The sequence below is a fragment of the Eublepharis macularius genome, chromosome 7 (genome assembly GCF_028583425.1).
Source record: "Eublepharis macularius isolate TG4126 chromosome 7, MPM_Emac_v1.0, whole genome shotgun sequence".
NCBI classification, from domain to species: Eukaryota; Metazoa; Chordata; class Lepidosauria; order Squamata; family Eublepharidae; genus Eublepharis; species Eublepharis macularius.
The window spans coordinates 98,643,563-98,670,666 of record NC_072796.1 but is presented as its reverse complement, the minus strand read 5'-3'; the positions used below and the strand labels follow the sequence as shown (position 1 = coordinate 98,670,666).

Genomic DNA, 27,104 nt, shown 5'->3' with positions numbered 1-27,104 from the left:
ATTATGTTGCTTTACATACTATCTGTTGCTTTGAATATGTACTTGTATATACTGCTTGTGCTTCATGTTTTCTAATGTCAATCCTAGAATGGATTATGTTCTCTTTCAGCAATCCTTCAACCCTGTATTGGATCCTTGCTAATGCTATGTCTCTGTAAACTTGTATTCATCTACCCTATGGCATTGTTTATGGAAATGCCTACCCTTGTCCTTGCTACTGATTGTACTGATCTCACACTATGTAATCCACCTTAAGTCTCAGTAAGAAAGGTAGACTATAAATGACATAAACAAACAAACAAATGAACAATGAGCATTAGATCACCCATTTCTTGCTCCTACAAACTGGCAGCAGGACTGGAGACAACTGATGAGCTCACACTACTAAGAACCATGGCTGATGAAGGGTGTGAGCCAAACAGGCTCCTGAAGTGTTGGAAGAGTTACTGGGGCTTGGCTCTGCTTGCTTCTGGCCACTGGTGGCCCTGTAGGCACTGGGCCACAATTTCCCTGTAAGTTAAATGCCTCCTGCCTCTAAGCAAGTGTGTAATGGACTGAGTAACCTGAAGGAAGTGGCAGTGAAGGAGGAAATGATTTGAGGTCTTAAAAGAGGCCATTGAAGAAGGGAGCTTTTCAGACCCCTCATACTGCTTAAAGTTAGGAGGACCTGTAGCTAATGTTAGTGATCCAGGAAACCTAGTAACAGTCATATAAGATAAACCTGAGCTGGAAGAATGCTCAAACCCATTCAGTAAGCTTCAAAAATGAATGGTCTTGATAAGAGATGACCTTGACTATGAAATATACATTTGTCACCAAGGAAAAAAAATTATATTCAAATACATATCATTTTATGTTGGACAAATGCTTCATTATCCGTGCGACTCTCTGCATTAGTAAATGCACTGAATATACAACTTTGATTATTAGAGTAAATAGAATTGATAGTGTCAAATGGCTAACTTGCAAGCCGAGGAGTGGTGCTTAGTAATGTATATTTCATACTACATTCTTTAACTTCCATCCAAATGGTGAAAGAGCCAGCTGTTACCTACAGGCCAAATACCACTGTTAAATCACTTGCTCATTTAAAATAATAAAAACAGAGCAATCTAATTTAGCCCATAATTCATTCTAGATGAATGAGAGAGGATCAGAGTATTTCACTAAACCATTTCTTTAGCTCTTGGGTCAATTATAGCTGTGCCAGGGGAGGCATCTCACCCCTCCTCCCCCCAATGTAGCAAGTATGAAATTAGTTTAGACAATACAATCCTTTGTGGACACAATTGGTTTTAATCCAGAAACTAAGCTTTTATGCAAAAAAAAAAACTTTTCTGTTTCTGTACTTAATGCTGCCTGCTGCCCAGAGTTTGGAGCTGCTTTGAAACAATAATAGAATTGCTTATTCAGAAACCAAAAGATTCCAAAATAAATAAAAATAGAACAAGAAACAGATGGATTTTAGCAAATACTGAACAAAAAATGAGCAGACTGAAAAGCTAGTTTCTTTTCATGAAATTGTTCTCTTATTGTTTTATCTTAGAGATATTTTATAGTAGCTACTTTTAAGAATACTAACAGTGGAGTCTAGTGAACTGTGTACTAGAATGGAATTGGAGAATCTAGAGTTCAAAGCACTACTTGGCTGAGATCTCTTTGAACTGCTTTGGGAAAGATAGAGGAACAAAGCTTTTCTCATGCATAGTTTTGGTATGGCAGGTCTGGCCTCCATCTTTGCTCCACATAAAATCATGCCCCAACTGATGTACACAAGTATGGAGGAAGGTATAGAGGAATGAGGCTAGGTAAATACTGAAATTGTTCTTTTCTTTGCCACCCTCCTTGTCAAACTTGAAGTTTAATAAGAAAAATATAAATATTTTCCTAATATGGAGTCAGATATTGGTCCATGTAGCCCAGAAATGTCTACCCTGTCTAGCTGAAATACTCCTGTGTAAATGTTCTTCCCCAGCCTAGCTGATATCTTTCAACTGGAAATGCAGAGTTTGTACCAGGGAACTTTTTTAAAGCAAAGCATGTCATGTGTGGATGCTATCCTTTTATTCTGAACTATGACATGTGGACACTGTTCTTTTATTGCAATATCCCAAATATACATTTCTGTATAGATAAAAAAGCTTTCCAAATCTATATTTACTTGAATTTATTCCAAAAAATTATTTCTTTTTTTAAAAACTAACTTTCCTAACTACATGAGGTAGTACATGTAGTGAAACAAAGGAAAAATATTTTGATGCATGTATGAATATCAATAGTATTTTGAAAGAAATTATAAAGTCAACGACAAATCCAAAAATACAGTATTAATCAGTTTTACAGTCTTATACAATACCTAGTCATAAAAAGACTGATAATGTCACCATTATGTTTCTCTAATATACCACAATATGGAAAAAGTAACACACAAGACTATTCAGCATAAATGAAATAAAATTAAATGGTAAAATAGCATATGATATAATAATCTTTGGATTTGTGTCCTGCCCTGCAGGAATATATGATAGGTGCAGAAAATGAAAGTATTTAGGCCTGCATTATCCATTGTTTTACAGTGCGGTTTCTCCATTCACCAATACTATACATACCACATGTGATCAATCCTACAGCCAAGCACACATTTGTTAATAATATTTCAAAGGCCAAATCTTGGTTCATAACTTTACAGATAATGATAGTGGTATACATAACACTATAATCATCATAATTATTGGGCTGGATCTAAAGAAGTACAAGCTTTGGTTGTGGAGTGGATCTTTGATACCTCCCCTTCAGTCCGTAATCCCTGAACCTTAAAAAGTCAATACCAACCGTTGGGGGACCTTAAAAACAGAATGGGATCCAGCATAAGGTGCTGCAGAAGGAAGGGGAAATCTCTAGAAACTCTCTCCCTTCTTGCACAAGCAGAAGTGCCTTTCTACTTGTTCAACACAGGATTGGATCCAACTCAATGACAATTAGTAATTAAGTGAGGGGGGGGGGGTTATTGTGTTTTTGAAACTGGGCCATTTCATAAATTTTGAATGAATTGCATAGTAATAAATGCTAAGAAAATATAGCAATATTTAACACAGGATCAAAACAAGTTACTTGTCACTATAGTTCATCATGCATCCCATCCCATGTTTAATTTACAGATTATAAAACAGTAAATGTCCTCTGTACAGTAATATTACACCTTTATACAAGTTCTAGGAAGTATATAAAATGGCAGTTTCATTTTCTTCTTCCAAGTGTGCAGTTTTCTGCTTTTCTTTTTCATTTACTTGCCATTTCAAACTACAGCAAACACTCTGAATGCCTTGCTTCCTGGAGGATTCTGTAAACTGCAAAAAGATAACAGAAGTTATTCCACAAAAATTAGCTAGTAAGATCTTAATCTTACCAAGCACTTATTAATAGTTTTCCAAACTTCTATATTTTTATAGCTAAGCATGAGTATTCTGGATTCACTCATATATTGCTGAATCAGTCCACCTGTTCTAGAAGGCTTCACATCTCCCTCTATATATGCGCACACAAGTGAAAGACCCTCAAGGACTTGCCAGGTCATCTTGTTTCCCCCTCCTCAGTTATTTCCTCTTTCCTTTCCCTGAAAACACCCATAGCCTCTCCCCTTTTTCTACATCCCTCTTTTCTTCCCACCCACAGCCAACTTACTTTTATCTGCCCCCATCTTTCATTCCTTCCCACCTGCAGGCAGCTTCTACCCGGGAAAATTATGGCTCAGTTGTGCAGTGCTAGACTTAGTCCAGCTGCTTAGAATCATCTGCCATGCCCAGCTGTGTGGTGGTCAATCCACTTGTGGGAGGGATCTCACTTTTCCCTCTAGCCCCTTCCCAAACTATTTCCTCTTTTCACTTTTCCTGGCAATTCACATTTCCTTCTCTCCTTCCCACCCACCAATCAATCTACTGTCTGTCTGTACCCCATCTCCAGCTATTTTTATTATTTATTTACTACACTCACAACCCATCTTTCTCCACAATGGAGACCCAAAACAGTTTACATTATTCTCCACTCCTCCATATTATCCCTATAACCCTGTGAGGTAGAGGTTATGCTGAGTATGTGTGACTTTTCTCCCCACAAACTGCCATGGTAGCACAGGGATTCAGACTTGAGTGTCCCAACACTATCGTTATCACTATACCACACTCATATGTGGCTTTCCAGTATAAGCCCATTGATATCACAATCCCTACAAAGATGTACTATCACATGGGGAAAGATGGAAAGTATAGCAAACAATGTTCTTGAAAGTTGTGCTTACCTTTCTGAAAAAATTCCATTTTGAAAGGAAGCAATGTACATCCGTCTTTTATCCACTGGCATAACATCAACAAAGCCTCCTTCATTGCGAATTACTCCAGCATGTACAGCTGTCCGACAGATACTAGACACCTAGGAGAAAGAAAAACAGAAAGATTTTTAAAAAATTATGTAGAATTATATATTAACATGCTAAACTTGTATTGGCATCATTTTTTCCCTTAAGTTCCATTAAGTTCCAATGGAGACCAGACATTAAAAAACACCAATGTTTTCAAAGATGTAGTAGATAGTGATGTCACCATGTAAAACAGGCTAGTCATTCTAATAGCTTAGAAGCTGAGTATTCATTCAGATGACTGAATTTCTTTATTTAAAACCCTTTCCCCCACTTTTCTTCTAAAAAGGACTCATAAGAAAGTTTTAAAAAATGCATTACTAAATCTTCAGAGGACAGGTGGTGAGGGTGCAACCCTATCCTCTGCTCACCAGGCATGCTGGACAGCATGCCCCAAACCACAGGCCAATCAGTTGGCTCAGTGTGTGCACAAGTGTTTGAAGCTACCAGGTGGGCACATGAGCTGCCAGCCAACCATTTGTTTTGGTGAGTGCATCTTGAGCCGCTGGAAAGTCTGACAACCCAAGCAGCACTTTGAGTTTGCCTAAAGCGGGGCTGCCACGGGTCTGACTGCTTTTAGTACCCCTATAAGTCTGCCAGTCTGCAAAATCAACAGTTCTCCACCAGGATTTCTTACTGGGGGGGTGGAATTCCTTTTTATGAAATTTTCTTTTTTAGATATAGCAATTGGTTTCTAATATTCCCTTTTCCTCTTTCAAAAGAGGAATTCTCTTTGATTTCTCATTAATTTATCTTTGAGGTTTTTAACCACGTGATAGTGTAGATTTCCTCACATGTGGATTTCTGCCTGTTGTTGTGCCACTGTAATAGGATACAAGGGATAAAAAGCAGTCTGATATAGAAAGGATATATTCAGATAAGTCCTGACTAGTGTTTGTTTCTTTAATGGTTCATTCACCTTGTTCTTAATTTCAACTATGCTTATAGTATATATAAAAATAAATAAATAAATATATTACTTCCTAGAAATCTATACCAAATCTTCATGAAAGATAATTGATTCTAAACTGACTCAAATTCCTAAGGAGAAGAATAGAAATGAATTGCTGGATTTCACAAAGAAGTTCAGTAAAGAATAATTAAGAGAATTCTACATAACAACCCTATTCTCCACACTCTCACATTCTCTGTTATGGCTCCAGCCTTGTAGAATGGCTACTTGATAGGGTTGTCATTCCCCTGCCAGGGGCGGGGGATCCCCAGATCCCACCCTTTCCCGCCCCCATGCCCATGCCCACTTACCTGGCTGTCAGGGGGAACGCTCCCTGGGGAGCCCCCTCCACAGGTGGCGTGGCACACCCCTGGGCAGGGGGCACGCTCCTGCACTGTGAGAGCGGGCAGTGGTGGCAGCAGCAAGAGCAGGCTCTCGCTGCGAGCATGGCCACTTGCTCTCACCACCACCACTGCCGCTGGTTCCCACCGCCGCTGCCGCTTCTCGCTGCCGTAGCTCCTGTGCACCAAATGAGAGTGAGCGAGTGGTGGTGGTGAGCAGCTTGCAGAGAGACCTGGCGGTGGCAACAAGGGCCCCCTTTGATCCAGGGGCTCCCTTTGACCCTGCATGATGACATTACTCGCAGAAGTGACATCATTACGCGAGCCAGGAGCGCGCACGGGCATAGGAAGCCAGGGTGAGTTCCAGCTCCCAATCCCTCACCAGGAGACTACAGGGACCTGGATACCCTGTCGAGGGACTCCAGGTCCCTGGCAACCCTACTACTTGATGAGGTTAGGAAGGCTCATTTCCGAAGTATGGTGTGCTAATCTAAGCAATAGCATGTTTACAGACACACTTTTTATAACTATAGTCTTGTTACCCGAGTTATAAGCTGTAACAATTTATAACATTGTTCTGTTTGAAATATATTTGAAATGAATATGATTTCAAAGTTCACGAAGAGTTAAAAAACAGTGATTAATCTGAACCAGAAAAGAACCCAAATTTACACTAGTTAGACTTGTTGCCTCTTAATACATTTTAATAAAAATATTAATCTTTATTTATGCTATTATTTCACATACCATATTTAAAATATGTTGTTTTACTTACATCAGAATAAATCCGTGTTCCAATTACTCGGGCATAATGTGGATTTGCCTGCATGCAATTGTGAGGGCAATAAACCCTGGACAAAAGGAAACGAAAGGAAGTATAAAATACAAGTAGTTGAACAACAGCAAAGAAAACTAGTTCATATGTGAATATTTTATTAAATGAAAAAAAAACCCAGCTTTGTCTGATTTTTTATGCTATGAAAGATTAAACTGACAGTTGAATGGCATTATGTGCATTTGCTTTGTCATTTCACTGTTTTCCTTGAAGCATATGGACTTTCATATATTATATTATAAATAGTTCGAAAATTTTATCTTTTTTGGCTGTGCCACCACATTTGTAAATGAGAAATTTGCATGAATGTTAGATGACAGCTCTGTGTCTCTCTCATAATGTCTTCTCTTGAATTTTTAAAGTTATTGAAGCTTAGTAAATTGGCAGTACCTTGAACTTCATAATAAACTAAAATTCTGTGATTCTAAAAAGACAGTCATTAGTGCATATCTGGCAACAAAAGACTCCTTTTCAACTAGATGAGGACAGCAACGAAGTAAGAGACAGATTTTACTGGTTTACCTTGGACAGTGTGTGGCTGGCTTGTAAAATGGACATAATTGTTCCACAGTTGTTTCACAAGTGATAGCTTGCACTGAAATTAAAGAAAATCACACATACTATGAAATGGAATATAATCAAACGAACCACTAATGCTGTTATATAGAAATAAATGCTAACCTGCAACTTTAGAGACTGTGAAGGAATTAGCAGACTGGTATTTGCTACAATAAAAACAGTAAATTTCTTATTAGTATTAATATGAATAAATTTGTGTTTGGCAAATTACCAAAAATGATATGCAATAAATCATAATAATAATCTTACAAAATTTATAGAAATAGCAGTAATAAAACATCATCAAACATGCACAAGAACTTATTCAGCAACTGCACATCTGAATTTATGTTTCTGACTTTCAAAAATGTATAACATAAATCTAGAATATCACCATTAGAGGTGGACACGAACCGTGAAAAAAAGAACCGTGAGGTTCGTGGTTCCGTGCTTTGCAGCGGCACAGAAAGGGGCATTTAAACCCACAGATCAGCTGCTTGTCAGGGAGATCCATTTAAACTTTGGGTGGGAACTCCCGGCTAGACAGCCAAGCCTCACCCGCTCTTTTAATGAGCATTTCCCTGCCATTCCGAGCTGCGGGGAAATGGCCATTTAAACAGCAGGGCTTGGAGCGGCGGGGAAATGGCCATTTAAACTGCAGGTGGGGCTTGGCTGGCTAGCCAGGATTTCCCGGCTGGCCAGCCAAGCCCCCATGTTTAAATGATCAGCTGCTTGTTGGGGATCTCCCTGACAAGCAGCTGATTGGCAGGTTTAAATGCCCCTTTCCGTTCTGTTTTGCAGCAGCACGTAAAGGGGCATTAACAAACCAAACGAACCAGCAGACCAGTTCAGAAGTTCAAGGAAACAAGCTTCCATGAACCGCTAGTTTGTGAACCACATCCTGGGCCGGTTTGTGGTTCTTTTTGGTTTGTGTTCCGTTTTGTGCCCATCTCTAGTCACCATTAATATTATTTTCCTACAGAGAAGAATATTTAATCATTTACATTACATGTTGCTAGTCACCATTTTAACACTGCATTGATTGATTTGTTGGATAAACAAGAAAAGACTATGGAGAATAGCTGCAATCATTAGGACACTTTCCTCGATGTAAGCCCCATTGAATAATATGACTTACTTCTGATTAGACCTGCTTAGGGTTGCTCCCTAAATAACCTCCCATACTCCTGATTCTGCAAATGATTCTTCATGTTAGCACATATTGGGCAGGAAAACTGGAGAAGTTATAGTATGATTCTATTGTAGTTCTTTGGGCATAATCATTTTTCTCAGTTGGTCCAGCAGTGATCTGAAATCCATACATTTAAAGTACTAATCACTGCTAGTCTACTCAGTGGCAAGATTAACTTAATTCCAGAAGAGCAACATTATGTCTAAACACCACAACTGGAAGAATCTGGCCCTCCCAGCCAGTGGCAACAGCCACTTCGACCGGGGGCTACAGTTTGCCTCCTCAGAGAAGGAAGGCAGACGGTGCACACCCAGTTATCCAGGTCTTCATCGGGGGGCAGAGCTGGCAGCCTTATAAGGCTGCTCTGACAGGAGGTAGGTCTCCGCCAATCATGGCCTATTCCCTTGGAGCTCCTGATGAGATTTTGCATGGTCCAGAAAGGTAAGGGGGACACAGTTAAATATATTAGGAGCCAATTGGCCGATTTAGCTTTTGCTTCCAAAGCCTGTGGATTGGCAGACTCCACTGGGCACTTCTGTATCCGGAAGATGTTGGAGGGTTGGTCCCAGGGTTGGTCCCAGGGATGGTAGGCAGCCCATTTCTCCAGACATCCTTAGGGGCTTGAAAGCTATGTGGTCCACAGTTTGTAATTCAAAGTGTGAAGAGCTGCTGTTTCACGCTGCTTCCCTAATTGCATTCTTTGGGGCGCTTTGGGTTAGTGAGCTGGTTGCTCAGTCCCATAAGGATGACTCGGGCCAGGCCCTTATGGCGGCAGATATTAAATTTCAAGGGGAGCGAGTCGTTGTTACAATTCAGTGCTCCAAAACGGACCCGCGGCAGAAAGGGGGGGATGTTTTTATGGGCCCGTGTGCTGTGCCTGATTTGTGTCCTGTTTCTGCCCTCAGGAGTTATATTGGTGTCTGAGGGGAGGCTCAGGGGATTTTGTTTCACCATTCTGATGGTGCACCATTGAATAAATACCAGTTTTGGATAGTCACGGACAGGGCGCTCAAGAAGTTGGGCCTTGTGGGTGTTAAATTTGGCACCCACTCATTCAGGATAGGTGCTGCATCCACGGCTGCAGCTATGGGCTTCTCGGGGCCAGACATTCAAAGAGTGGGGTGGTGGCGTTCTGCTGTCTATAGATCGTATGTGCAGCTGTTGGGCTATGGTAAACCTCTTTGACATTGTTTCTCTTTTAGCTGCTGTGGCTAGACAGGAGAGGCTGTGGATTCTCATCTGTGGCCACAGTATGGTCTTTTGGGCAGCACACCAAGCAAAGAGGATGCTGATTGGGTCCCAGCTTGGATTCAGCCAGTGGGACACCATCGAATGGCAGGACAGAAGAGACCTGCACTGGTCTGGGTTGCTGCCCCTGTTGTTTGAGGGGAGGAGTGCCCCTCCGCCTCATATACTGGTCATTCACCTGGGAGGGTGAACTTGGGTTTGATGAAGGGTATGGCCCTGTCGTGGCAGGCATGGGACGACTTGCTTGAGATTAGCAAGTAGTGGCCCAGCATTCTGATTTTTTGGTCTGCAATGCTTCCACGCTAGGTGTGGAGGGACGCATTGGACCACAAAGCAGTAGAATGGGCTAGGCTAAAGGCCAACAGAGCCCTATTCAAGGCAATGACATGGGGGTTAAGTATTTACTTGCCCCATGCGCAAATTCGAGCCGAGTTTGCTGACCTCTACTGAGGGAATGGTGTGCACCTCTCTACAAGAGGAAACAGAATATTTTTGAATGACCTGCAACAAGGGCTCAGATTGGCCTTAAGCATTTTTGGGGCACCGAGGCCTAAGCAGAGGCTTGGCCTCTGCGGTGGCAAGATTGAAGTTAGGGGAAAATGAGCGGGCCAGTGAGCACCCTTGGCACCTCCCCATTGGTGGGGAATAGGGGTCTGTCAGGAGCGGCTGGCTGCTGTACGGCCCAGTTGCGAGGACGGATGCCCTGGTGGGGAACCCCTGGACAAGCCAGTCTCCCCACTGCTGCTGTATGGCCGGGTGGGTGAGCTTTAAAGGGGTGAACCACTTCACCTGGCCAGGCCGGGTCCCAGCCATATGATGGATGGCTTGCACCCGGGGCAGCAGGTGTCTCACCCAGACAGGCCATGGTGGAGGTCCAGGAGTGACCCCAGGGCTTGACCTGTACTGCTAGTTAGGCCCTTGCCGTAGTTTCTGTTGGTTGTAGTAATTTAATAAAGCGGCCCATTTTAGAACCCAAATATTGTGTCTTTCATTCCTACTGAGGGGGCAATATCTTCTATTTGCCCTTAATATTTAAAGCTGATCTGCTTTCAAACAGAAAATAATTTAAGAATAATACATAGGCCAACCAGCATGGGTAATTCCTCCAGCCAAGTGCGCTAATAGTGCAATCCTAAGAAGAGTTACTCCGGTCTAAGCCCACTGAATCAATGGGCTTAGACTGGAGTAACTCTTCTTAGGATTGCACTTTTATTTATATATTTACTTCTTACAGGAGCATCTAATCTGGAAAATGTTGGTCTTTCTTAGGTTTATTAATGCATTCAGAGAACAAATGTACATACATACATTGTTGCATCATATTTAGTCAAGAACTTAGAAAACTGTATGAAATCTACATGGATATGGGTATCCAATATATATTTAAGCACACTCATGCCTATTAATTGATTTAAGAATTATGCAAAGACACTTGGTAAAGATGTCCAAATTGAGGCCAGTATGATAGCCCTGATTCAGAAATACTGGCTCAAAGCTTCCCAAAGCGATTCGTGTTGCTTTGGGAAGCTTTGGGGACTTTTTAAAGGGCTCCCTCACACCACCACTCCACTTACCTGTGGCGGCACCACAGGCAGCATGGACAGCAGAGGTGGTGGCTGTGGCCTTCCCCCTGGTGGAAGCACCGGTGGCGGCCTTCCCCACCACCCAGCTGGCCACTGCAGCGGTAGAAGCTGCTGTACAGGCAATGGAGGGGCCGGCTCTGGCCTTCCACACCACCCTGCTGGCCACTGCGGTGGTGGAGGTGCTGGTTCCGGCCTTCCCTGCCACCCTGATGGCTGCCGCCACCACAAAGGCACCTGCTCCAGCCTTCCCTGCCATCCAGCTGGCCGCTGCGGAAGCGGCTGTGCAGGCAGTGGAGGCGCTGGTTCCCACCTTCAGGAAAGGTAAGTGGGGTTGGGGAGAAGGGGGCTCAGTGGGGGTGGGGGCTTGAAGACAGCTTCTCCCCTCATTTTGGTATGCTCCAAATCATTATGAAGCATACCAAAGCTATTCCAATAACCCAAATCCGAAGCAGCCTGCAGCTTGGGTTATTCCGAATCTTTTTCCCGCTTTGGGTAAACTCAAAGTGGGAAAACTGAATATTTCACCGGTGCACACTCCTAATGGGGAGCCAGGTAGAATTGTCATCTTCAATACGGTTTTTGAATTACATAGAAATGAGAATTCTAGAAGTTGCCACTATTCTAGCAGTTGCCACTATGAGAGCCAGTTTGATGTAGTGGTTAAGAGCGCAGGACTCTAATCTGGAGAACCGGGTTTGATTCCCCACTCCTCCACTTGAAGCCAGCTGGGTGACCTTGGGTCAGTCACAGCTTCTCAGAGCTCTCTCAGCCCCACACACCTCACAGGGTATTTTGTTGTGGGGATAATAATGACATGCTTTGTAAACTGCTGTGAGTGGGTGTTAAGTCATCCTGAAGGGCAATATTTAAATCAAATATTATTATTATTATTATTCTGTAATACAAGTAGCTTTGTAAAATACTGTGGCTGTCATCCTTTAGGAAGGTTTTCATAAAAACTGTAAATCTTAGAAAAACTGAGTAAGCTATTAATACAGTTTTCAAATTAATATTCATTTTCCAAAGATGTTACATCATTATAAATAACAACAACAACATTCAATTTATATACCACCCTTCAGGACAACTTAACACCCACTCAGAGCAGTTTACAATGTTATTATTATCCCCACAACAAACACCCTGTGAGGTGGGTGGGGCTAAGAGAGCTCCTAGAAGCTGTGTGACTGACCCAAGGTCACCCGGTTGGCTTCAAGTGGAGGAGTGGGAAATCAAACCTAGTTCTCCAGATTAGAGTCCCACACTCTTAACCACTACACCAAACTGGCTCTCATAAAGCATACCAGTGACAAGCACATGATGAGTGAGACAGAATTTCTGCTCTCTCTCACACACACACACATGGTCTTGTAATAGTTTTAAATATTTTATTTGTTTAATAGACTGAAAATCTACTGGATTCCCAAGTACTTGAAAGAATAATTATTTACTCACCCAATTGACTGAACACCATTTCTATAAGACTTAATAAAGTAATTTCGTCTTCCTTGTCTGGTAATATCAACCCATCCACCATCATTGTCTAAGATGCCATAATGTATTGCAGCTCTGCAAATGCTTGATTGCTATTGAAGAAACACAACAACAAAAATTAATATCCTAATATCCTAATATTAGGATATTATCCTAATATTAATATCCTAATATCCTAAAAAACCTAATTTTTCAAGTAGGTTTCTAAAGGTAGAAAACTCCGCTATCTCCAAAATTAAAAAAGACATTTTTATTTTCATGCTGATAGAGGGAATTAACAGATTATGTCAAAGATGCTATACCGGTCTGACAATGTTTATGAATTATTCTGCACATGAGGTTTCAAGTCAATCAGAATTTCTGCTCAGAATGATACACTGAGTAAAGTCTGGTATAGCTATGCAAACCAAATATCTCTTCACAACTTTCTGTTAAATTTAACCCATTGTTAGACAACTCTTGTTTACAAAAAGTTTTCTCAAAGTCAACACACACTAGCTGAATTTGCTAGCTAAAAATATAATCAAATACTGTACCATGTCATAATGTACACTTCCAACAACTTTGGCACTGCTGTCCAAGCAGCCAGCAGGACATTCATACCTATAGAATTAAAATAGAAATTGATCTGAGAATCTATTATGAAATGAATATCTGTAGTTAAATGAAATTGACATGGTCTCAGGGATTCTAAAATAAGCATCTATCCTACCTATTGCAAGTTGTTCCTTTGCACTGGTCCCTTAACCGTACTTCACAGGAAACAATCTGAGCTGTCAAAAAAATGACCAGTTATTGCAGTGTGTCAAGTTGTTTGGGATCCAGATATTTTAAAAGTTTTAGATGTTTAAAACATTCTTACACATTTGTTGCGTGCTTATGACTTCATTTCTCTCACTGTCATCAGAGACAGATGCGTGCGACCTTAATCGATCTTGTGATGTATCCTGAACATGTGACTGCTGTTGTTCAATCTCATTGGTTTCCACCTCTGGAGAGTAAAGCCTTTCTGAACCTTCTGTGAAAGAAAACATATGAAACAAACATTATTTCTCTCAACAGACTTGTTCAGTTTTTGAACATTAAAATGGTATACATTTCATCCAAAGTTTAGTACTTCTAAGACCGTTGTATTTAAATGTCTCCTTGTGATATCCATGGTTCTTTATAATCCTTAATTTTATATCAAATAACATGATACTGTTCATCTAAACACAGCAGTAAGGAACCAAAGGCAAAGCTCACTGAATCCATGAGAAATTATAAAATCAATTCAGAAACTGTTGAATTGTTATGAAAATAAAGATGTTTTTCATTCATTCGTTGCACAAATTCTTCTCTTGCACATTCTTCTCTTGCACTATAATCAAGTGTGGATTTTCTTCACAAAACCTTTTAACCACAAACTTCCAGAAGTCAGAATATAAAGGTGCCACAGTGAATTATAATGACCTGGGCAAAAGTAATGCATTCCTAGATCATAATAAACATTTGCTTCTTTGCAGCAGACACAAATGTGGCTAGTTTTGCTCATATGTTCACCGTGGAAGACATGATGGGTTTCCTGATTTGAAGAAAGCCTTGAATGATGAAACTCCAATGCTAAATGTAGGTGTCTGAGCAAAGTTTCCTTCTTACAAAACAGGATTCTAAAGCATCACATTCTGGAATCCTGCTTTGTAGGGAAGAAACAAACTCCATTCTGCTTTCAAATAAACTTTCCAGAAAGGGGAAGCACACAAGCACACCAAGCAGGATACAGGAGTTCTTATTAAATCAGAATCATACTTCCTCTGCCTAGGGCATCAAGCAAAATACAAGGCTGGCACTTGGGACAATCATTATAATTGAATTTGTTGAGTACACACCTTTGTAGCAAAGATTTTCTCTGCAACTGCCTCCAAAACTAGGTGGGCATGCTGAACATGGACGGCCATGCTTGTATGGTGCATGCCCCCACCAATTGCCCCTAGAAAAAAATATATATTTAGAATTTGCTAAATACAGTGACACAATTTATAGTTACACTGTCTGAGCTAATTATCACTGCTGCTAGTGAGATCAGAAATTCTGAAGAAATTGGAAGATTTCCAAAATGCACGCTTGGATGAATAACAATAGACAAAGTTGAAGGGTTGCAGCCTATGCTGAGAGCAAGGAAGAGGGCAGACGCAAGGCAAACAAATCAAACCCACACGCTTAGCTGGAGGAAAATAAGGCCACAACTTTATTAAATGCAGCATGAAGAGGAACATTGGTGAATCATATGGATCGGATCCATAAGCACTGACTGACTTGCCTGCCAGTCAATGACCCCTCACCCCCTCAGACCCCAGCTGATCAGAAATTCTGAAGGAATTGGAAGATTTCCAAAATTCAAGCTTGGATGAATAACAATAGACAAAGTTGAAGGGTTCCAATGTTTGCCCTTTTAAGAGAAGTGGGGAGTTTCAGTTGCAGACTACCTGGAGAGTTAATAGGTCTGTACTTGGGGAAGGCTTAAATAATTTTGTAAGCTTTAATTTTCACTTATGACTGTAGCAGATGGGGCATGCTGTTAACTAACTGCGGAAAGTGTTACAGGCCTCTCTGGGATAACAAAATGGAAAAGGATATGCTATTGGGAGAAAGACAAACAGCATTAAAACAGCACAGAAAGATAATGGCTTTTGCCATCTTCATTTTATCACCATATGTGTTGGATTTAGTACCAATGGTATCCCTACTGACTCCAGTTATACATAGACAGTGGCCAGATTGGATCTGTTCTTGAAGCAATTTGTCAGAATGGAATTGTTTTCCATTCCTACTTTTCAGGATTACACTTTGTTTCCAGAAGGAAACCTCAAATTTGCTTCATATTCTGAATCCAGCACATCTCTGTTTCATGCTGTAGCCATCTTTAAGTCTACAGACAACCATTATGTTTAAAGACGTTCTATGGCAATCATGAATGAGAAATAATTACAACAGTGTATTATATCAACAAAGGAGACCGCTAAGCCTAAAACATAGTCTCCAGTGTCTCCAAAGCATTCTATATCATGTTGGAAATTCATCCATAATCTCCCTCAATATAAGAACACATCAAACTGCAATTCAAAAACTATCTAATAATGCTCTTTGGTAATAAATAGGAAATTTGTTTAAGCATTTTAAAATGCATATTCAACATCTCTGCAACTCAATTACCCAACAATGCTGCAACAAACCCAATCAAGACTATAGCTAAAAGACAACCTTATTTAAGACATACAAGTGCTGCTAGTTAGGTTTCTTCTAATAATTCCTAATGAAATAAACAAATTATTTTAATAAACAGAGTTGTTGGATTTTAGACAATGCTTGGAATGTTGAAATTCTGGACTATATAAGAATGAGATCAAAGTTCTCTAACATCAAAATGTGTTAACAAGACACTGAATCAAAACTCCACTAGGAAAAATCCCCCACAAAATGTAAAATTCATTCTGATTTTTCTCCAGAAGCATCATCTAGTGGATAATATACTGTTTTCCTTTTCTAAATAAAAGTGGGTGTCAGGGTCCAACTACATGTGCAAATACATGTAAGACAGCACCATTTTTTAAAAGAAGATGAAAGAATGGGAGGCTAAGAGTGGATAAGCTAGAGTGGTGCTTAACTCTTACAAACTTAGGACAGTAACCTATTGGCAGCCTGGGGCAAGGAGTAATTTGGAATGGTTACCCTTTGTGTCCTCATTGCATTTCCAGTTCAGATCCTTCTGCAATAGCTTTTCTTTAGAAAAATGGCATTGGAATTTTGTTACATTTCTATAATGTGTACTTAGATCCTTTGTCTTTTGTACATACTTACTTTGGAGAATAATTGCACACCAAGTAAATTGCTTTTGGCCATATCTGTCCCCAGACATTCATATTATGGCACAAGTTAACAGCACAACCTATTCTGCTACTTGTTGCCCATACCACCTGGAAGATAAAAATAAAGATAGTTATCTCAACACTAGACACATGTTGATAAAACTGTAATCCAGAAAAATTAAAAAGCAACAATTATTTCATTTTCCTTTACTCAAAAACACATTTACAGGCATAATTCAATCATATATAGAGAACTTAATACAAGAAAATCTGAGGCATATTTGTGATTGGTGCAAGTGGCTAGAACCCACTGATTTAAATAATATATAACTCTTAAATAGAATAAATTATTTTGATCATGAAAAAATAAGGCATTTTCAGAGGGAAGATGAATAAAATTGATTGGCAAAAAAAATCAGATTTTATAATTTAAATGTGATTATTACATATGTTTATTGTTACTATTAAAATCACTTGGTTTAAGATAAATATGAATTTAAATAACAGGAATCTTAAATTTCATGCCTATTTCTTAAAATAGAATTTATAACACAGTCTTTCCAGTGTGAAAAGAAAATATATGAAAAATATGTCTGTAGTCAAACATTACAAAGGATAGAATCATTTGTTTTTATTACTGAGGCAAAATAATAATATTTACAGCAATATAATTCAAACAATATTTATGACAACTGTACTCAACTTGATTTTCCATCTATAGAAATATGCATTTTTGCACAGTAAATTACCAGACATGTTTTTGGGAATGTTTTTGGTGCTTAGCCCATAATCCACAGCATAGTATTGGCTTGGATTCACCACATTTCTGCAGATGGAAAAATGCCCATCCATGGAGTGCAATTATCATTAGGGTTGCCAGGTCCTCTCGATCTCCCAGCGGGAGACTGGGGCCTGGCTCTTACCTTGGTGGAGCTCGTGGGTGCACGCGCAAAGCGTGTGCGCACACTCCTGCAAGCATGATGATGTCACTTCTGGGAGTGACATCATCATGCAGCCCCCGTTTGGGCGCTGATCGGGCCTGTTGTGGGCCCCTGTGGAGCGCAGGAACACTCCCATGCCCCACAGTGGCCCACAACGGGCCCAATCTGCGCCAAAACGGACCCAATCCATGCCAAAATGGGTGCGGATTGGGCATGTTTTGGCGTGGATTGGGCCCGTTGTGGGCCCCTGCGGCACGCAAGAACACTCCTGCGCTCCACAGGGGCCCCGATCCAGGCCAAAAACAGGCCTGATCCTGGGGCTGCTGTGCGCGGGGAGGGGGGGCGCAGCACCGCAGGGGGGTGCGCATGGAAAGTCAGGTAAGTGGGGGTGGGGGTGAGAGGGTGGGGTGGGGGATTCCCCGCCCCCACCGGGGGTCTGGCAGCCCTAATTATCATGCATCCCTCTCCCACTGCAACTTCAAATGCTTCCTAGAATGCTGCAGCTCAGGGGAGGGGGGCTAGGGGAGTGAGGAAGTCAGGCTCCATGGGTGGAAATCCTTTCATAGAATCACTCTAGTAGATCAAGGAAATGTTCTGATGGATCAATGCCATTGTATCTCTTATCTTTCAGGAATGATCTTGTTTAACGTTCTTGCTTAAGTAAAGAGAGCCAAATTTGTTATTTAAATAAATAAATAAATATACTCTTTCATTTTGAATAGATTGACAAGTCAAACAAATTTTGTGTGGCTCAGTAAATCTTTAGTAAGGGTTCCTGTACAAAAAGCATTTTTATGACTTCCACATTATGTTTGAATTTTATTTTGATTGAATTTTTCCTGTGTGTGTGTGTGTGTGTGTGTGTATGTGTTTACTGAAAACAAACCAACTAGAAAGGAAATGCACATACCTGTGTATAATGAGTGCACACAGGGCCAGAACATCTATAAGGGCAATAAGGGTTGCATTCTTGAGGATATGGATAACTAAAGTCTCTTACTTCATCATACCATGATTGGACGTGAAATGTCAATGGTCTATATCTACAGAAAGAAAGCATTGGACGATGTCATCAAAATAAAACTATATTTCCATTGGTCATATTTAAACAAAGAACCAAATGTTCACATTATTTTCAATTACTGCAAAAAATACTTCTTTGTATACCTTCCCCAATGTGCTCCCAAGTTCTGTCCAATGGATGGAAGCAGACCTGCCGGTCCATGTTCCCACAGACACGTCTCAGCCCAGGATTGTGCTGATCTCTCCAGCTCTACATCCCATGTCTATATTTGGGGGGGAAGGGGGGAGAGAAGAAAATAATTCTAGTTTTTATATACTAATATTTTGAAAGGGGAATGCCCTTTTCCCTTATATGGGTTACTCACTGGAAATCATCATTTTTGAATTTTTAGAAAAATCTTTAAGAAACATTGTTTCAGGCTCATAAATGGAAATGGATACATAGCTAACCTTTTGCCTCAGGGCAAGACTTACCAGCTTCTCTTTTGATCTGTTTACACAATCCAGATTATGATGTCATAGACAAAGAGCAAGAGCAAGGCAATATGCTGCTTTCATAGCAAACAATCAGATTCCTTCCAACCTCATATCAGACTAAATGGGGGGCAGGGGGAGAAATCTGCCTTTCCAGTTAAAATTTAGTCAATTTGTGTTTCCATTATACAATTTCTACCCATAACAGTCGATTATCCTATCTGCTTCTATGAAAGGGGGGGGGGACACAATATAGGATTATCAACTGAGGTACCAAGGCAGCAAAATACATCGTAATCTCCACACATTTTTTTGCATCTGTTGCAGATCACTTGACAGTTGTTTGTTCCCAGAACTATTCTGGGATATGGTGCAGCCGTTAAAAACTGTTCGGAATTTCTAATTGTTGATTATGGAAGCCCAAATGCTAACTGACATTAACATGTTAAATCAATATTAAACCAATTACTCTGGCTTCTCAGGTTTTTTTCCAGGCTTAAGTCAAAGTGCTGGCTCTGAGCTTTTAAATCTTTCATGGCTTGAATCCAGGGTATCTGAAGAATCACCTCCACTCTTATGTTACTGACTATGCCCCAAAGTAGTTTGAAGGGGGAGAGGGATCTGTGGGAACTTGCACATTCACATATGCCACTGGTGGGGAACTGCATGAAGGCCTTCTCAGAAACAGCACCTAAATTGTAGAACTCCTTCTTCAGGAGCTCTGTATGCCCCCTTTTGACTGGCCTTCAGTCCATTAATTAAAAACCTGGGTGAACAGAAATGTTTTGGCCTGGCACCTAAAAGAAAGTAATGTAGGCAACAGGTGAACCTTGATGGGGTGGTCATTCTATAAGCAAGGTGCTTACTGTTGCTGGTTGCTACCTACTCCACCTCTGAATGTGGGGGCACAAAGAATGGGGCTTGTAAGGCAGCTCATATCCAGTGGGTTAGACAATATGTGAGGAGGTGGTCCTTTCAGTTCACTTGTCCCAAGCTGTTTAGGGCACTAAAGGTAAGAATTAGGACTTTGAAATGTGCTGGTTATACATGGATATGACCCAGGGAGGTTGCTGACTTTAGGTGGGGCCTAGAGATATCCTAGAATTACAACTTATCTCCAGACCACAGAGATCCAGTTTTCCTGGAGAAAAATGGCTGCTTTTAAGGGTGGACTCTACAGCATTATAACTAGATATAGGCATGAACAGCATTACGAACGGGAAAAACCCATGAACAGCCCATCCGTCTGTTTGCGAACAAGCCGTTTGTGAGGCCCCATTCTAAATGAACAAGTGGTCGTTGCAAGCCTTTTTCGTTGCCTTCATCAGCCATTTGTCAAGCCAAACAGTCTGGCACCTGCAATCAATTCCCTTGGCAACCAGAGGCAAGGACTGAACTCTGTCTGAACTCCTTCTGGCTTTCCTTCTGGCTTTAACTCTTCAAAGTACTTCCATCAGAGAGTCCCATTTTTGCCACTGTGAAAATGATAGCAAAGGGGGAGACCCATGGATCATACATTTCCCGGGGTGCAATCTCTCTGGGGGGGTCTTTGAAGGACAGCGAGGACTATGTCCCCTGCAAATTTGGTGGTAATTTGACATTGGGAAGGTCAGTTTGTAACTCCTCAAAGTAGCTGTCTTCCAACAGGCAGTCCTGTTTTTGCCATTGTGAAGAGAAAATGACAGCAAAGGGGGGACCCATGGATCATGCCTTTCCTGGGGTGCAATCTCTCTGGAACTTGGGGGGTCTTCGGAGGACAGTGAGGACGATGTCCTCTGAAAATTTGATGGGTATTGGATATTTGGAAGGTCAGTTTGTAACCCCTCAAAGTAGCTTCCAGCAAAGTCCTGTTTTTGCTACTGTGAAGAAAAAATGACAACTATGTCCCCTGCAAATTTGGTGGGTATTGGATATTGGGAAGGTCAGTTTGTGGGGTGTTTAAAGGGCCCTGCCCCTTGCACATCGCAGGAAAGGGCCCTTTAAATTATCAGCTGGCCGGCGGCAGGGGGGATCCCCCCTGCCACCGGCCAGCTGATACTTTAAAGCAGGGGTGGGCAAATAGCGGCCCGCGGGCCACATGCGGCCTGCTACAGAGTTTTTTGTGGCCCGCCAAGACAGTCAGAAAAATCCGCCTTGAACCGAGATTTCCTTCCCGTGCGCGACCGAAGATTCATCTCGTATTTTCCACTAGGATGGCTACGTCAATACGCATGCACAGTGTAGATACGCGCTTTTCCGGTTGATCTGGTTAATTTCAATTTTGTCTTTGCAACAGTAAATCTATAAATTTCCAACTTTAGTGAAACCATGAACCCTCTGAAAAAACATAAAATCAGTTATGAATGTCGTGTGTTTAATGAAGAATGGACAAACAAATATTTCTTTGGTAATAGAGGGAATAAAGCAGTGTGTTTACTGTCATGAAACTAATGAATTCAATTAACTAGGTTAACTAATGAATGCATTCATTTTAAAAGGTGTGGCCCTCCGCTAACCTCCGCTCCCACAAAGTGGCCCCCGAGCCAAAACAATTGCCCACCTCTGGTTTAAAGGGATCTTTAAAGGGCCACGAACAATGAACAACGAACATGTTTGTGAACAGGGTCATGTTCGTTACTGATCATTGTTCATTGTTCGTGGATGGCAATGAACAACAAACAGCTTGATCGGGGTGGGGGGGTTCCATTCATGCCCATGTCTAATTATAACCCCTGAGGTCCCCCCTCTCCACCCCAAAGCACCACCACCAGGTGTCTAGGAATTTCCAAACCCTGAGTTGGCAACCCTAAACTTCAGGCAGTCCTTCAGATGCTTCGGGTTCAAACCATTAGCGGTTAACTAGAAGCTCTTTGTGGTTAAAAGTTCATAAATCAACACCTCAAGAGAGAGTTAACTTATAGAGCTGTCTTATTTCTTCACTTGATTTGATCCTATATTAATTCTTCCATGGACATAATTCTTAAATTTGAAGAGTGTCTTCTTTTATTCCTTTTTTACTTTCTGTAGCACTACAAGTCTCCAAGAGAGTGATATACAGTGCTATCTTTCCTTGTATATTTCCCTATATCATTCTCCTGCAACCCTCCCCCACTAAAACACTTTATTCTAATTTTGCTTCTTCAAACAGTTCTTCAGACTCTTTCTCTTATATATTACAATGAAAACTTTTTTTTCATCCTTTAAGGATAATTAATGGAATGTTCAATATCTTTATCCACATACTTCCACCCCCTCCCCAACATCAATTTCTTTAAAATGCTAATCTACAACTGAACTCTGATTAACTGCCAGAACTAATCTCGTAAATCTGTCAATAGTGTCTTTGGGCAAGCAAAGACAATGTTTGTGATCAAGTGAGTTTTTAACAGGAAACCATTTTCTATGGAAAAATGATGAAATGCAGCTGTCCAAAGCACTGCAAAATGATGTCCATGAAACATTTAATTTATTGTGAATGCTTGTGACAGATGAACACATTCACTCTAGGGAACTGTTGAGATTGGATAGTATACTTCAGGTGTCTCTGAAATATTTACATGTTTCAAAGGGCTTTCTAGTCAAACATTACAGAATAACATTCTCTTTTCTACTGTGTCCACATTAGAAAATGTCCTCCACTATGTATATTTAAATGCAGACATAAGAATATATACATATTCCTTACCAAAATATAACAAATTTGGCGCAAATAAGGCATTTGTGTTGTTTAAATGATTCAGATGCAATACTTCATTAATTAACTTTCCAATGACCCAAATTCTCATATGGCCACTAAATAGTTAAATCAATGCTTGCTACAATAACAATTCATAGTGACTACTACAGGGCCAGCAAGGAAACTTTATCTTAAATCAAATCAACGGCACAGCCATTGGCACTCACAGGGCACCACAATATGCCAATGTTTTCATGGCTGACTTGGAACAGTGTTTTCTCAGCTACTACCCTCTAACATCCCTCCTGTACTTGAGATTTATTGATGACATTTTCATCATCTGGACATATGGGAAAGAAACACTGGAGGAATTTCACCAGGCCTTCAGCAACTTCCACCCCACCATCAACTTGAACATGAATCAATCCACACAAGAAGTACATTTTCTAGACTCTCCTGTATAAATACATGACAGATTCTTAAGAGCCACCTTACTGGAAACCTACCATTTGGCAAACATATCTACATTCCTCCAGTTACCATCCTAAACACACCAAACAATCCATCATCTGCATCCAAGCTCCACATTAGAACCACATCTGTTCCAGTCTCTCTGACAGAGAGCAAAACTACACGAGATGCCCGACACATGTTGGGTTCTCACAAGTTTACCTGGGTAGTGTAGTCGGCAGCAGGATGAGAGGGCAAGAGTCAGCAAGGTGAGCCCAAAGCTTCCAGGTGGGTAGCAGCAACAGAAGGAGCTGCTGCTGCCACTACTAGACTCAACCATCCCTTCTCACAGATAGGGGAAGGAGTCTTTACTTACAGATTAAACTTCCCCTCTTGCCTGTCTCACTGCAGCTCACTGTGTGCCTCAAAATGCTGCCTCTGGGGTTTAGGGTGTGATGAGGAGTGGAGTCTGCAGTGAGAGAATAGGTAAGAATCCCTCCCCTGGCAGATTTGCCATGTCCAGTGGAACAGAAGAAGTAGAATTAGCCTATATCCTGGAATTCTTGTTCATATAAAAATAGAGATTAAATAATACTGAAGTCAAGGGTAGTTGCAAAAGATGAGGGTAGTTGTTGATGTACTAAGCTTTCAAAGTTTCAGTAATGTGCAGTCATATAGCAGGCTCTCTCTCTCTCTCTCCTAGGCAAATAACCAAGCATTTCTATTAGTACTTTCCCTGTAGTTTATTTGTGCATAATGTCCTCATAATAAATTATTTTTGTGGAGTTGTACTGAACTTCAACAACCTTGGTATGTGGAAGGCCTAGCTATCCCAACAGTTTCACTAATGGCTTCCTGAGAGAGGCACTCTATAACTGCAGGATGAAACATTATTATTATTGGAAAACCTAAGACTGGATGTGCATTACTACTTCTCTACCACTTGAAATTTTCTATCCTGTAATATGACAAAATAGGACACTGGGCCAGTCACTGTTTGTACTGCATCAGGTATCCACAATAGACCCAAGCCAAAGTTTTTCACATAAACTGCATCTCCTATAAAAAAAAAATCCCCTCGCTTGCCTGTCATGTTGTCATTTGTGATACATACATTCTGTTAGGTACGAGTGTAACAAATTAAACCTGGACCTCAATTTCCATCCCATCAACATTTCAGCTGGAGATGGATTTGTAGTAGAATATGGAGTAATCCTATAATTGAACAAATAAAGAGCAAGCTTCATATTGAGACTTTCACCCAGTATTCTGGAAATGCCTTCCTTAGAAGGCTGTAGTGCACCTTCTGCTAGTCCATTTGCTGTTGAGTGATATGGTACAGACATAACATGCTGAATGCCATTTTGTTCCATAAATCTTTTAAATTGTTGACTACTAAAGAAACTTTCATTATCTGTCACAAGCATTTCAGGACGTCCATGCATACTGAAATACATCCTTAACTGCTCAATAGTAGCTTTGCTAATTGACGTAGACATAGGATAAAACTCCACCCATTTAGAAAGTGCATTCACCAATAAAAGGAATATCTTTCCATGATTGGGATCAGCATAGTCTATATGTAACCCCCTCCAAGGTTGATCTGGCCACTCCCAAGGATGGAAGGGAGCCACAGTAGGCATTTTACAGCTTTCTTAGCACAATTCACATTCCTGTGCCATATGCTCAATTTCTTGGTCCATTCCCAGCTACTGCAGATAACTTCTAGCTAAATATTTCATCTTCGTGATTCCAGGGTAAGCCTGGTGTAGATCTTGTAATATGGTCTCCCATTGCTATTTTGGAATTACTACACAGCCACTCCATAATACACATCCATTGTAGACACTCAATTCACACCAATGTTAGTAGAATAACATAAATTCATTGTCTTTCAAATTATGTGCCCATCCCCTCAAAATAAATTCCCTAACTTTGGCTAATACAGTATCTGTATCAGTCCATGCCTTCATCTGTCTGGCTGTCACTGGCGGAGAGGCAATGTAATCTATGAGTAAGATATGATCAATATTGTTTACAGTTGTAGGCACTTCAGATAATGTTAGGCCACTCAAAGCATCTGCATGGCCCTGTTCTTTTCCAGCTCTATACACAATATTATACTCATAGGCTCACAAAGTGTCAGCCCATCTCTGGATCCTTGGTGAAGCCTTTGTAGTACTGCTTTCATCTCATTAAATAAAAAAAAAATCAGAGTATGTAGTCTGTAGTCTGTAGAAATTGTAAAATTTCACCCATAAATATATTTGTGGAATTTCTGAACTCCAAATATAACCGTTAATCCTTCTCAATCCTGCTGTGAATAGTTGTGCTCAGCAGGAGACAAAGTTTGTGACACAGATCCTATGGGTTTCTCAGACCCATCTTTCATCCAATGAGCCAGAATTGCCCCAATTCCATAAAGTGAAGCATTACATGTTAAAACTAAGTCGTTATCTGGTTGATAATGGACCAGTACATCTGAAGTTTTCAGGAAGTGCTTTGATTTCTCAAACACCTGTTTTTGAGATGCATTCCAGTGCCATGTCACTCTTTTCTTAAGCAATATGTAAAGAGTCCAGAGAAGAATTGACAAGTTAGGTAAAAACTTACTATATGTGCACTCTCTATGGTGGCCCCTACCCTGAGGAAGGGCCTGCCTAAAGAAATCAGGAGAGCCCCTCTCCTGGGTTTCTGCAAACAATGCAAAACTGTATTATTCAAAAGGGCTTTTTACTCAGGAGGGCTGTATTGTAGGGAGGTGGCCTCAAAGAAATGCTATACTAATGAGTTATGGACCACAGACTTCACCACTAGGGTGCAATAAGGGAGCCTCCCCCTCCTGCCATAACACCTCAAATAACGTTTGACTCATAAGAGTCACACTGCAACCTGTGTCCAGTTCAAAGGATACCTTCTTGTTATTTACATCTAATATATTGCAAATAGGGTCCACCTTGGGAATTTTTGTTCCAGTAAGATTGTAAATGGTATAGGCTACATCTTCAGCTACTTTCATCTTCTACTGCACGCATCCTATGAGATAAGAATTGATGTTTCACATTACTTTGTTTCATAGATCTGCAGACTCTTCTAATGTGGCAAATGAGAACAGTATTGTAACATTTTGCATTTTTAAATCTACAAGCCGCAAAGGCATGCAATCCAGCACAATGATAACAGCTGTCCAGACTTTTCCTTCCCTTTTCTGGTTCTTTGATAACTTTCAAAACACATTCAGGCATCCTCAGCATGGGATCCTTCTCCTCCTGGTACAGAGTTGGTGCCTGCAAGTCCTGTACATTTTTAGTAACAGGTTCCATGGCCAAGGCCAACCTCAAAGCTGAATCAAATGTGTGATAATTTCACAGTATTCCTACCAAGTTTCTTGCCGCAGATCAAATCATGACATAGTCCACACAGTGGCAGCCAGTTTCTCCTATCTTGAGGAATTACTTACAACTTCAACCAAAAAATAGAGAAATACTCCCTTCTGAGGCCAGTCATTTGCCAAGATGGGGCTTCAGTTTATCCTCATCACCATATGTTGTATCTTGAACACCATGATGCACCAGTTTTGTTTACAATAAACAAGTTTTTATTCAGTTTTCACTCTGGCTCAGCCTGCATTTGTAGTCAGTCTCTCAGTAAAGCCTCAGCAGCCACCAATTTGCTACAGGATCCCTGAGGGGCCAAGACTGAAGAACATGCAAAGCAGAGGCTGCTTGTACAATTTACAACAGAGGGAGGCAAAGAAGTTGCCAGAAGGATCTCTGTAAATGATAATTTTGGAGCAATCCAAGGTAATTAATTTCATTTCTTAATTGTATCGTCATTCGCTTTGTTTAAGGAAGTATGCAACACATTTCAGGCAAAGAACCACACAACAGAACCACACAATCTTTTGGAGTGACATACAAGCAGAAAGAGATTTCTTGTACAACTTGATGCAGAGACCTATTAATATAAAATAAAAAGAGCTAAAGTTCAGAGTTAGTAAGACAGTAATGCATACGGTTGGCACCAACAAAAGTAAACATTTACTGTGGCATGTTATAAAGCCTCAATGCTGTATTCATTCTAAATATAACGAACAGGCAGG

The 27,104-nt window shown here is 40.7% G+C and overlaps 1 protein-coding gene across 1 annotated transcript in view; it reads right to left on the bottom strand.

The window, feature by feature from the left end:
- Nucleotides 1-3,217: 3,217 nt before the first annotated feature.
- CRISPLD1 (cysteine rich secretory protein LCCL domain containing 1) overlaps nt 3,218-27,104 on the bottom strand; it is a 47,742-nt gene continuing 23,855 nt past the window's right edge. Inside the window, exons 3-15 of the mRNA XM_054985195.1 lie at nt 18,568-18,686; nt 18,311-18,443; nt 16,452-16,567; nt 14,483-14,583; nt 13,477-13,632; nt 13,327-13,387; nt 13,151-13,217; nt 12,576-12,706; nt 7,221-7,264; nt 7,062-7,134; nt 6,480-6,555; nt 4,295-4,425; nt 3,218-3,347 (exon numbers count right to left, since the gene is read on the bottom strand). Of these exons, the coding sequence (XP_054841170.1) occupies nt 3,296-3,347; nt 4,295-4,425; nt 6,480-6,555; nt 7,062-7,134; nt 7,221-7,264; nt 12,576-12,706; nt 13,151-13,217; nt 13,327-13,387; nt 13,477-13,632; nt 14,483-14,583; nt 16,452-16,567; nt 18,311-18,443; nt 18,568-18,686 (1,260 nt within the window). The 3' untranslated portion in view covers nt 3,218-3,295. The remainder of the gene's footprint in view (nt 3,348-4,294; nt 4,426-6,479; nt 6,556-7,061; nt 7,135-7,220; nt 7,265-12,575; nt 12,707-13,150; nt 13,218-13,326; nt 13,388-13,476; nt 13,633-14,482; nt 14,584-16,451; nt 16,568-18,310; nt 18,444-18,567; nt 18,687-27,104) is intronic.